General features: G+C 35.8%; 1 protein-coding gene across 1 annotated transcript in view; it reads left to right on the top strand.

Moving 5' to 3' along the window:
• Nucleotides 1-12,112, top strand: part of si:ch211-196i2.1 (collagen alpha-1(I) chain) — a 68,835-nt gene that overhangs the window by 41,120 nt on the left and 15,603 nt on the right. The window contains 24 exon segments of the mRNA XM_042747890.1: nt 1,919-1,963; nt 2,752-2,871; nt 4,843-4,881; nt 4,970-5,023; nt 5,154-5,207; nt 6,629-6,736; nt 6,880-6,933; nt 7,053-7,106; nt 7,333-7,377; nt 7,517-7,570; nt 7,701-7,745; nt 7,970-8,023; nt 8,103-8,147; nt 8,223-8,276; nt 8,473-8,517; nt 9,987-10,040; nt 10,204-10,248; nt 10,330-10,383; nt 10,500-10,607; nt 10,691-10,744; nt 10,841-10,894; nt 11,026-11,070; nt 11,157-11,210; nt 11,741-11,785. Coding sequence (XP_042603824.1) covers nt 1,919-1,963; nt 2,752-2,871; nt 4,843-4,881; nt 4,970-5,023; nt 5,154-5,207; nt 6,629-6,736; nt 6,880-6,933; nt 7,053-7,106; nt 7,333-7,377; nt 7,517-7,570; nt 7,701-7,745; nt 7,970-8,023; nt 8,103-8,147; nt 8,223-8,276; nt 8,473-8,517; nt 9,987-10,040; nt 10,204-10,248; nt 10,330-10,383; nt 10,500-10,607; nt 10,691-10,744; nt 10,841-10,894; nt 11,026-11,070; nt 11,157-11,210; nt 11,741-11,785 — 1,383 coding nt within the window.

Raw genomic sequence — 12,112 nt, 5'->3', positions numbered from 1 at the left:
CTAATAAAACTTAATTTTTGGTAATTGCAATAAAACTGAAAAATTAGATGAACTTTAAAAAAAAAAACTAATGAAAATTCAACTAACTTTTGAATCTGGCAACTAACTGAAATAAAATATGTTTAAGCTGAAAGCTAAAATTGCAAACACCAAACTTGAAATAATAAAATTATAATAATTAAAGCAAAATAGAAAAATGGGGGAAAATGGGCATTAGAAAATAACAAAATTAAAATGTTAATAAATACTATAGTAGTATAAATTATACAAAGTAACAGTATATATATTGCAGAAAGTTTTGGTTTCATGTCACATCCTGTTAAGACAGAATTATTACTTGAAACCAGTCTGCGTCAAGAAAAAAATGGACACAATGGCTAAAATCAATTGTTGTAGTAGATACATCACACATAATTTAAGTCAAACAAGTCGTGCAGATTCTTACACAATAAATAGAATAAAAACTTCTGCCACAGTCTGCAAAAGCAGTCTGATGCAGAAAGCACAAGAGGAAAAAATTAAAGCAAGAATTATCAGGCCTTTGGTGTTGTGTATATTTCAGCTATTCTAAGCTGCACAACATTCTGCAGATGTCAACATGTCTCACTTCCCGCCTTAGCATGATTCATATGGCTCTCTGTAATTGGCTGTGGAAGGAACAACCCATCTGCATCACCCAGTCGACATGCAACATTCACTTGGCTTTAAGTGATCAGGTCTAACAGAAGTATACCCAGATGGGATGCCATCTTGATGCTTCTGGCTGAGTTCCAGTTGTCCAGGCACTGTAAAAGGCCTCCATTAGATCATGAAGGGTTGATTTATACCAGCTGGCTGAACACATTAAGGAGATATTGCTCTGCCTGAGAGCAAACTGCAGTAGGGATGTAGTAATTAATACACCCCCTTTATTACCAAGATCTCTGTTACTACCATACCCTGCATTTCTTTCTTGGTGGGGGTCAAGCATTTAGTCATATATTGAATAAGGCCCTAATTTTATCATTCCAGGGAGTTAAAGTCTGTTTTTTTTTTAAACTTAGATTTTGTGTTTATAAAAATGTGTGTAAGTGTGTTTATATACACCACTTAAGTCTAAAATATTGTACTGTGATGCAGTGTTGTTATTTTCACCTAAAACAGAAATAATAAAAAAAAGTTTCTGTCAACTGAAATAAAGCTGAAATACAATAAAAATGTAAGACGAAAAACATAGAAAAAAACAGTATAAATGTAAGATGAAAAACAAAAAGGTAGAAATGGTAACTAATTAAGCTTAAATAAGCTCAAAGAAGATTGAGATTAGGTTCTAAAATAACAAAAAGCTAAACAGAAAAAAGAATTATAACAATAAAAATACTAAAACTTAAATTAACATGAAAACTGAAAATATTTTTTTTAAAAAAAGCTTGTTTTATGGATACTACATTAATATATAAATTGTGTTCCAGTAACAATGGTCCAGTATTTAATTTTTTTGAGGCTAGATCAATTGTTTTTATGGCTCAGATGACAAGCCTTTCACAAACTGTTCAGTGCCATTTAGTGATGAATTATTTACTCTGTGTGAATGGTTTTGTTGCAAAAAACTAGTAAACCAGGTGTCATCATGCAGTAAGTCAGCTTTTACAATAGTTTGGTGATGGTTAAAAGGTTAGGTTTAACAGTGTGCTCGTATTACCGTGGTAAGAGTGCCACTAAAGTTAATGGTTTTACAGAGCTATTCTGACCTCTGAACTCTGAATGGTTGCTTTGTTTGATCAAATTAAGACAACAAGGAAAATAGTTTGTTTGCCTAATTTGTTATTGCATATTTACAGCTTTCTACAACTCTGTTAAACAAGCTCATTGCATGTGTTTTATTTTGGTCGCGCTCTATAGCTTTGTATGTTTAAGGTTTTTACTGTGCTCCTTCTAGGGATGTCCTGGGAGTGATGGCTATCCAGGACCCAAAGGTGATAAGGTATGATAATCAGAGTGTTTATTAATGAGAAATGGACAAGAGCACTCTATCAGAGTGTCACGGTAAAAGAACGCAAGCTGAGGTCAAAGTGCTTCACCACTGAAGTTCGTGGAAAGTTCACGTGCCTGTGGTCATGACCGGCTGACCCTTTGTGTCCTTCCATGAACTTTGTCACTTTAGATGACTGCTCTCATATGTTTAACCTCCAAACAGAAGTCCATATGCCAACAAGGAAGCTTCCAAAGACACGCTGTCAGTCTCTGACTTCCTATACTGTGCATTTCAGTATTCTCCAGCTTCCTTTTCTACTTTTGTTTCTTCTTAATGACTTCATGCTAAAGTTTAAAAATCATCAGTCATCAAAGTTTTCATCAATCGAACCAACAGTGGTGATATCATTGTAATATTTGCAAACTGAGCTGGCATTGGTCTTCTTTCTTGCATTTATTTACATACTGAACTGTGACTAAACTTTTGAATGGTGGTGTGCTGTAAGCACTGGTATTTACATCTGGAAATATAATCAAGTATTTATAATCCGAGTGTTGAAAGTCCTGATAATTTCTATAATATTTGTCAGTTATCTGGTGGTGTCTAAACTGTTATGTACAGTGTTTTACAACATGCCTGTTTATACAATGCAGATGTGTGATGGAATTTTGTTTTTCATTCTAACAGTTCTGCTTTCATCAGGTTTGAGATTTGTTTAAGATTATAAGCATATGTCAGTGTATTTTTTTTTTTTTTTGGGGGGGATGCAGACTTCCTTATCATTGTGATGTTTTTAGGGTGTCATTGGGCTTAAGGGACGTCCAGGTCACCGTGGAGTCCCAGGACCTCCTGGGCCACCTGGGCTCCCCACATTCTACCTGTGGAGAAACACACCTGAGGAATGGGCTGCATTTCAGGTGAGTTTTCTCTCTTTTTTCCGGTTTCTCCAAGTTTTCCGTCTCTGTCTGTGGTCTCCCTGTCTACAAAATTAAACTTTATCCCTCATCCCTTTAAAGTGGCTGTCAGTGCACAGCTGTATCTTGTGTAATGGCTCAGATTAGCACCACAGCCGCGACTGAATAAAGATGCCCTCAGAGAAAAAGAGAGAGGGGAAGGAATTCTCTCCTGTTGCTGTAATGGGGTATTTGTTTCCTACAGCCTTTGAACCATCCCGCACTGTACATCCAGCAATCCAGCTGGGGGCAACGACTTTTCTACTCTTAGTGCTGCATGAGGTCATAAGTTGTTCCTGTAACTGAAGGGGTGATATCACCTTTGCTCAAACCCTTAACAAGGTCACCTCAACACAATCAATCAGTATCACCCTTCATGTCTGTTTCTAGCTCAGTATCTCCGAACGCATCTGCTCTAATACCCGAAACCTCTGTCGAGCATGGTCTAATTAAAAGCAGCCTGTGACCTCATAACTCATTTTGGGTTATGTGTCCTATGTGCAGCATGCTGCCTTTGTGAACGCCTTTGTAGTTTACAGGGCGGCTTTTAAGTCTAGAGTCTGGTTGGATGAGAATGGATCGTTAAAGATTTAGAAACACCAGAATAGCATGGTTATGACTTTTGCCTTCATTTAAATGACTCCTCAGAGTAACGAAGAGAAAAGCTTCAAGAATAGACCAGGAATAATAAAAATTTTGAATGTAGACTAATTGGTGGGTAGTCTGAATGACTAACCAATGAATCGGCATAAGGAAGCTAAGTATAATTAGGCTGGTTTTGAATTCTCCTGCACAATATATAGGGCTGCAAAATATATTAAAACAAAATCATTATAAAGTCATGATATGACATAATGCAAGTCAAATCCTGAAGGGTGTAATTAAATAAATAAGTAAGTATAAATAAATATTCTGGCGAGCTGTAAAAATTTTATTTTGGTGGTTTAAATTATGAAAATGTAGATATTAAGATCTGTATTCAGTCTACTAAAAATAAAAGTATTTTTATTGTTTTTATTTAATATTTGATTTCTTATTTTGCAGTATAGTAGTATTATTTCAATATGTTTCTTGTTTTGTTTGTTTTTATTCAATAAGAATCACAATAAAAATATTTTTATAGTCATATTGAATGGGTCAAAAGCAATGGGAATGTGGCCTATAAAAACTTGAGTGGAAAGAGAGATTTTTTTTTAATTCAACCGTTAGTTAAAGAGGTTTGAGTTGGTTCTTGTAAACAGTATACCCAAGTATGAACAATCAACTACAGTATTTCATGTTTCTCCAAATTATTCAACACTAAAGGAATATTTTGCACTCAAAAAGTCTTCAAACTAAGGTATTTTACAACAAATTATTTCATGTTCTATGCATATGCACTCCCATTCTAAAATGATTTATTCTTTACGAATATAATATTTCTTTTCCAAATATGAATTATTTTTAAATAATCTTGAGCAATGTCTTATATTTTTCATATCACAATATTGCAGAAAAACAAAATATGGCATTTTTCCAATATCATGTAGCTCTACAATCAGACACATTTTTAGGGGATGCATTATGTGAAACCGCTAAACATGATTCAACATAGTGGAACATAAAATTTGGACTGTTTGTAGTTAGACACAATGTTCAAAAACACAGCATTTATGGCATACAGTAGAAGACATTCAAGAAACGAACAAAAAAAATCTGTCTGCATGCACATGACTGTAGCTGTGAAAGTCGCAACTTTTCAAAAGTGTTTTATCTGATTGTTGGACAACAAGTTGACCTATCCTCGTGACAAATAGAGCAGTTTCGTAGATTTAACTAAACAGAGTAACAGATAATGCTTTAATATCAGCTGTGATGCAAATAATGTGATTAAATATGCCTAGTCATGTGATGCTCAGTTAAATAATGATATTTTTCTCTCACTCTCTCCTCCAGCAAACTTCATTCTTCCAGCTTCTCCGTGCAGGTTGGCCTGTAAGTATACAGCACATATTTGTAAAATTTGTTACGTTTTGGAACATGTAATATCCCTGACTCTGTTCTGATTCCTGTGAGCTTGTAGAGAGCGCAAGGTCCGCCTGGTCCGGAAGGAGAGATGGGGAAACCTGGGCTGCAGGTGAGGTACCAGCTGGTTTAGTAAGACTTAGATGAGTCTCAGCAACACCTGTGTTATGTAGCGCAGTACTTCCTGAGCTCAGATGACAACACCTGCTCTGCTAAATCATGATCTCTCTCTTCTCTACTAGGGGCCACCTGGGGAGCCAGGTGAACAAGGACGTCCAGGACATTTGGGAGACATGGTAATATCCTATAGTACAATGTTGTCGTTTTTAGTGATGCTTAATAAGGCAAGCATCATTTTTATTAGTGATACTTGCTAAGACATCACTATTGCTGCTGTAATAATATCATTAACCTGCTAATTGTGCACCAAAAATGTTGTTGTCTGTAATTATAATGTTTTCATATCCATAATAAGAAAATATGACAGTCTGTCAAGACAGCTGTAAATAATGTAATTGGTAAATAGACAAAATATTTGCTTTTTGGTCAGAGCAGGACATCATGTCACCTCAAATTAGTGGCAATTAATTTGTTTTCTTTTTAATGTGTGGGAAAGGGAGGCAGTTATTAGACACACAACCCCACCCATCATTGTGAGATTTAACCACAGATGTAAACAAAGGCCTTAGTATCTGCGTTCCTCATTGCGGTTTGTCAGATTTTATGTGACCGAGACGTCACATTTGTGCTTCTCAAAAGCCTCGCATCAATCACTGCTGAAATGAGCTTCTGTTAGCATTTAATGTACCACTCTGTGAAAGCGCAGATAGATGGATAGATGGATTTTGGACTTTGAATGACACTAAATGAGGAGCTGGGTGTCCGTTTTTGACACTTATGAGTGTAATTCAGCATGACTTTTGATGAATTATTACATAGTGACCAGTCACAGGCATGTGTTTATGTGTGTGGTCCTCTCAGTTCAGTGCATGTCTGGCCACATTTCACTTGCATACACTGCTTTTCACTGCACATGATATGATGAATGCTTCCAGGTGGTGTTCCTAAATATTAAGAGCTTGCCAAATAAAATCTTATATTAATAAAAACCCCAAGCCCAACACCAGGTTTCTTTGGCTGCATTTACTGTGCAACGCCTAATGCACAGATTAGATATTTTGACATATATGTCCTGCCTGTTTATATATATAACATTGTTAACTGTGTATAAATTGTTAACTGTGTATATATGTTAGGCTGGCAACAACACTATCTAGAGCTGTTGTTGTATTTGACGTTAACAACAACAACTAATGACATTTTATATTAATCCACCTTAAGCCCTCATTAAAGCATATTTAATATGCTCTTAATAACCACTGAAAATAATTTGTACCTCAGTGTGTACAAACAAAATATACTTATAATGGAAGGCCAAATTACTTTTAAAGCAATTTACCTTTGTTTAGATGTAGGTTGGAAAACCAGCATTTAAACTAATTTATAGCAGAGCAATTTCTGTAAAACCAGAGTGGTGCCTTTCTTATACTGTACTACTACATTTTGTACCTGCAGACCCAAGCAAACAATGCTTTAATATTATTAGATGTTAATATTATAGCTACAGTTATTAGTGCATGCTATTATGATGAACATAGAAATGTGTTGTTTCTTAATGTATGATTATTAGCCTTTTTTTTATGTGCTGTTCTTTCAGGGTGACCGTGGCCCAAAAGGTGTGATAGGCAGAGCAGGGCTCTTTGGAAAGGATGGAGAAAACGGGCTGGATGGGCCTCAGGGGCCTCCAGGGACTCCAGGACTAAAGGTCAAGTGATATTCATGTAAAGCTTACACTCACATTTACATTTTGAAAGGAGCAATTCATCTCAGCATCCTGCTCTGGAAGTTTTTTATTATGTCATGTTTTCTGATTCTTTTGGTGTGTTAACAGTTCATTCTGAAATGCAGGGTCCTTTAGGCTATAAAGGAGAATCAGGCTCACCTGGAGAGAAAGGAGAGGAGGTAAGAGTTATGAGTTGTGAAGCTAGTAACTAAAATATTGTAGATTCAAATCCCATTGATGTGCCATCCATGAACCATCTCTTTTTTTTGTCTAAGGACTTACAGTGTTTTTGTTGCAGGGCATTGCTGGACTAGAGGGTCCATGTGGAGATATGGGAAAAGTCGGTGAGAAAGTAAGCCATGATTAAACCAACAATCAATAAATCCAAGCATCTCATGTATTTCAGTGCATTCTTTGAGATGATAGGATATATTGCCATCTAGTGGTCAGGCAAAGAACTACTGCATTAAATATCCACTTAATTTTTTTATATCTTATTATCCATTTCTATAATCTACGGTTGCATAGTGCTGATAATTGTGTTTATGAAATATGTAACCTGTGGTTCATATTTTCAGGGTTCAAAAGGAGCACCTGGCTCTCCTGGTCCTGTCGGCCCTCCTGTAAGTTATCTAACTATGATTGCAGCAACATTCATAGTAACTGTGAATGAACAGAATAAAAAAATACTTATTAAATGTACATATTACCCTGATATTCCTTTTCAGCATCTTGCCTGATTGTATTTTAATTCTTCTTTAGGGTCCACAAGGCATTAGAGGGTTGGAGGGCTCTGAAGGTCATCCAGGGCCAGATGTAAGTGAATAAAAAATAACTATAGTGCAATAAATACTCAACATTTGTTTATATAATGCACAGATCTACATAGTTGCACATTCATTTTGATATCAAGTTGTAGTTTTTTTGTTAATATTATTGTTTACAGGGGGATGATGGGATGGAGGGACCACCAGGCCTTCCAGGTCCACCAGTAAGTAATACAGAACATCATAATTCGATATGATTCTTTCTAATATGCTCATCTAAAACATTACTTATTATCACAGTTGAAATCAATTGTGCTGGTTAATATTTTTATTGAAAACATGATACATATTTCTTAAGGATTGAAAAGAAAATCGTACCCCAAATTTTTGAATGGTAGTGTATGATTCGTGCATCAAATTAGATCTCATCTTACTTAAATATTTTCAGGGAGCTCCTGGTTGGACAGGTGTGGTTGGTGCCCAGGGGCCTAATGGGTCTCGTGTAAGTGTTTGGCTTTTTCCTCATACATTTCCACATAGTTTGTCTGTTACATACTAACAATTTCTGTTTTATTTTCTAGGGGGAGCCTGGGCCTCCAGGAGCTGTTGGTCTTCCGGGGCCACAGGTTTGTTATTTATTATTAGTGACAGCGTAAAGTTACTAATAAATGACCTCTACATAACCTGTATGTCATTATTAGGGTCCCCATGGATTAGAAGGACAGATCGGGTCTCCAGGACCAAGGGGTCCGCAGGTGAATGTTTCTTCTGATATAATGAATTTAATTGATTGTTTAAAGAGATAGTCAGGGATTGGATAACTGGACGTTATGTTATTTCACACAGATATCTGCATACTGATATATGCATACTAACCAGACCATGACAGACTCAAACAATTAACCTCTTGATCTTGATCTATATTATTATATTCACATGCTTTTCTACTAGGGGCTGTCAGGCCGGGAAGGTTTACCCGGTCTCAAAGGAGAACCTGTAAGTATTTTTTTCTCACAGAATGAATTACTGTAAGTTTTTTTTTAATTGCTTTGATCTTCTTACTCATTAAAGATTAAGACTTCATGCTGTTTAATGCTTTATCAAATGATATTTAATATGAACACTTACTCTAATGTCCAGAGGTTTGCTGTCAGTAAGATTTTCTAATGTTTTTGAAAGAAGTCTCTTAGGTGCTCAACAAAAGCTTCATAAATTTGATCAAAATACAGTATAAACAGTAATATTATGAAATATTATTACTGTTTCTATTTTTTATTTAATTCATTTTTGATGTCAGAGATGAATTTTTAGCAGCACAACTGTTTTCAGTCTTCAACTGTACATTATATTTTCTCTTTTATGCCCCACCTTTCTGAAACGTGTCGATTTTTACAAAGCTCATCATTCTGAAAAGCGAGGTGTGCTCTGATTGGCCAGCAACCAAGTGCATTGTGATTGGCCGAATACCTTAAGCATGTGACGGAAATGTTAAGCCCCTAACCATACTGTTATGCCATCTCCTGGCACGATGAGAGTCATGAGACAAAACCAATAAAACCCATTACAAACAAAGGATTTGTTGCATCCAGTTGGGACATAATTACTGATTATAATGACTTATACTGTCTTTTTACGTGTTGCGTTGCGTTGCATCGCACTGCACCGCACCGCACCGCACCGAGCAAACATAAAACCATGTCTGCATTTGTGATTGGAGAAATGACAAACAACAAGCCTACTCTACATTGCTCAAAACTTGCATTTGAATCATCAGTGGCAAATTCTTTAAATTAAAAAAAAAACGTACTTACAGGCTGTGAGTCAGAACAGCCAGCAGATCAGGAAACAGTCCTCCATAAAATGCGTTGCACACATCTGAATATTTGGGTCGAACTGTTCTGGAACAATGTTGTAAATACAACTTAACCACTGATTTCTAGTCGTGTCCTCTTTTGGAAGGCCAAACAAAGTAGTTTCGCTTTCACAACGAAATGCAGTGGCGCGGCAACAACAATACTACATTGAGAATAAAAGTTACATCTTCTTTCTTTGCATGAACATTTGGGCGGCGTTATGCAAATCTTCCCACATAGTGACGTAGACATGTGGGGGCATGTTAGAACGAGCTGTTTTAGTGGGGGGTGGTTGACTCTTAACTTTTATAAAGAATATCTCTTTGGATTTGAGACTTTATTCTTTGCAACAAACCAGACCATTAACTTGTAACACTCCAAAGAGAAAGGAAAAATTGAAATCCCATCATATGACCCCTTTAATATTTTTGTGAAAACCATTTTACATTTTTATTTCAGTATTCTTTGAAGTGTAATGTTTGTTAAAACATTTTTAAGGGGAAAAAACAAATGTTTTTAATAACAGTTTTAATGCATTTTAATTTAATGCATCCTTGCTGAATACAATTTGGTAATAGAAAAAAATAATAACTGACTTTTGCTCATTTACAGGGCCCTGCAGGGCCAGTGGGCCTCAGAGGGGAGCCAGGATTTGAAGGATCAATGGTAAAAGCCAAATTCAGTCTGAAGAGTTTTTTTTTTCCTAATGAGAAAGCTCAACTGTAGTTCACACCACAGTCTTTTTTTTTTCTTCTTTTTTTTTTCTTTGGATAACTGTGTATTTTAAATGTACTGGTGAATTAGTTTGTTTTTCTTCATTTTTCTTTAGGGTGTATTAGGAATACGAGGTCCAAAAGGTTTTACTGGTATCAAAGTAAGCTAATGCTCGTTATTTTTTACCTGTCTTGACTACTGAGTTTTTATTTTGGCTCTTATGGCTTTACTGTTTTTTTAAGGAAACAGAGGACCTGATGGAGACCAGGGAGAAACTGGACCTAAAGGAAACAAAGTAAACATATAACTATGAATTGGTTTAGAGTATATATAGTGTCTACATTTTATACAATAAGTGGCTGTCCACATGATCACAGATGTCACTTGTTGAAAATTGTATTTTCCTCCCAGGGTGCTAGAGGAGCCCCAGGGATACAGGGCATTCAAGGTGAGCAGGGACCAACAGGCTTTCCTGGTTTCCCAGGTGTCAGAGGTCTGCCAGGACCACAGGGGATCCAGGTATGAGTTACATTAATATTGCTTCACTAATATATTAAAATTCTGAAACATATATAATAAAACACCTCAATATCCTCAAACAGGGAGAGGATGGAGAAGCTGGTCCAAATGGCAAAGTTGGAAAGGAGGGGCCAAAGGTCAGAGTTGCTCTGTATTTCACTGATTAAGATTTTCAGTGTCTCAAATTGAGTGAATATTCTCGATTGTGAAATGTCCATCTTGATTTTACTGAAGGGAGCAAAGGTCTTGAAGGCCTCCCTGGAAAGCTTGGTCCTAGAGGCGTAAAGGTAATACACTTTATGGTGTATTGTCATATAATATGGTTCTAAGGTTTAAGGTATTATAAATAGATCTTTTCATGTAGATGAGCTGTGTGATATTGATTTGAATAAAGTCTCAATACATGTCTTGTTTTCAGGGTCGAACAGGGCAGAGGGGTCACACTGGCATGCCTGGACTTCCTGTAAGTGTTTATACACAAAAACTGAAACTAGTGTCAGTCTTTGTGTCGAATGTTGATAATGTCAGTGTTGATGGTGTTTATTGCAGGGTTTTCCTGGCCCACCTGGACCTGTTGGAGCTGAAGGAAAGCCTGGTACACAGGTTCCCATTCTATATTCTAATACCATGAACTGTAAAAAAATATATATAATTGATGCATTTCTACATAAATAAAATATAAATATATAACAATAAGATAGTGTGCAAAAACTTTCAGAAATATTATATTATGGCTTCTAATTCTAGATTTATTTGTTCTGACACATGAAGACACATGTGGGTTCAGATTATATTCAAAATAATTTTAAATAATGTTTGTTTGAAATTACATTATATATGCTTTAAGTAGAATATTAGTAGTACAATAGAGTACTATTATAAATACAAATAATATTTCAATGGTATAAATAATGTATAAAAACTATTTTGTATATTATTATTATTATTATTATTATTATTATTATTATATAAAAAGTATGTGGGATATTATTACAATTGCTATAAACAGCTTGGTAAAGACTCTAGTAGAGATAAACAGGTACGTCAACGATTATTTTAACCAACACTTGATGTTACGTGTTGAGACTGTAGAAAGTTCAGATTGATTCTCATTGTTCTTTCTTGTGCTCCAGGGACTGCAAGGCCTTGTGGGTAATGCAGGAAGTAAAGGACTAATGGTGGGTTCAGCACTCTTAACAGAATAGCCAATTGTTTAAACGTCTATATTGTTTTTATAAAGTCATTAATGTAGTCTTTAGCTACTAGGCTGAAACCGTTTATTTAGCTATCACCGCTAAGCTTTCATATTGAGCACCTCAGACTTTAGTTACCATTAATGAGCCATTTTTGGCAGTGAAAGGAGCTGTATAACGCAGATTGTTGTCATGAACATTTTATAGAGGATGGGCTATACCTTTTATGAATCATAAAGATGTTATACAAACAAAGACAGCCTTTCCAGGAATTTAGTGGGCACTAGTGTTTTTGCACAGCTTGTCAAAATT

Source organism: Cyprinus carpio, chromosome B21 (assembly GCF_018340385.1).
Source record: "Cyprinus carpio isolate SPL01 chromosome B21, ASM1834038v1, whole genome shotgun sequence".
Lineage (NCBI taxonomy): Eukaryota > Metazoa > Chordata > Actinopteri > Cypriniformes > Cyprinidae > Cyprinus > Cyprinus carpio.
This window is presented reverse-complemented; position numbering and strand designations above follow the sequence as displayed.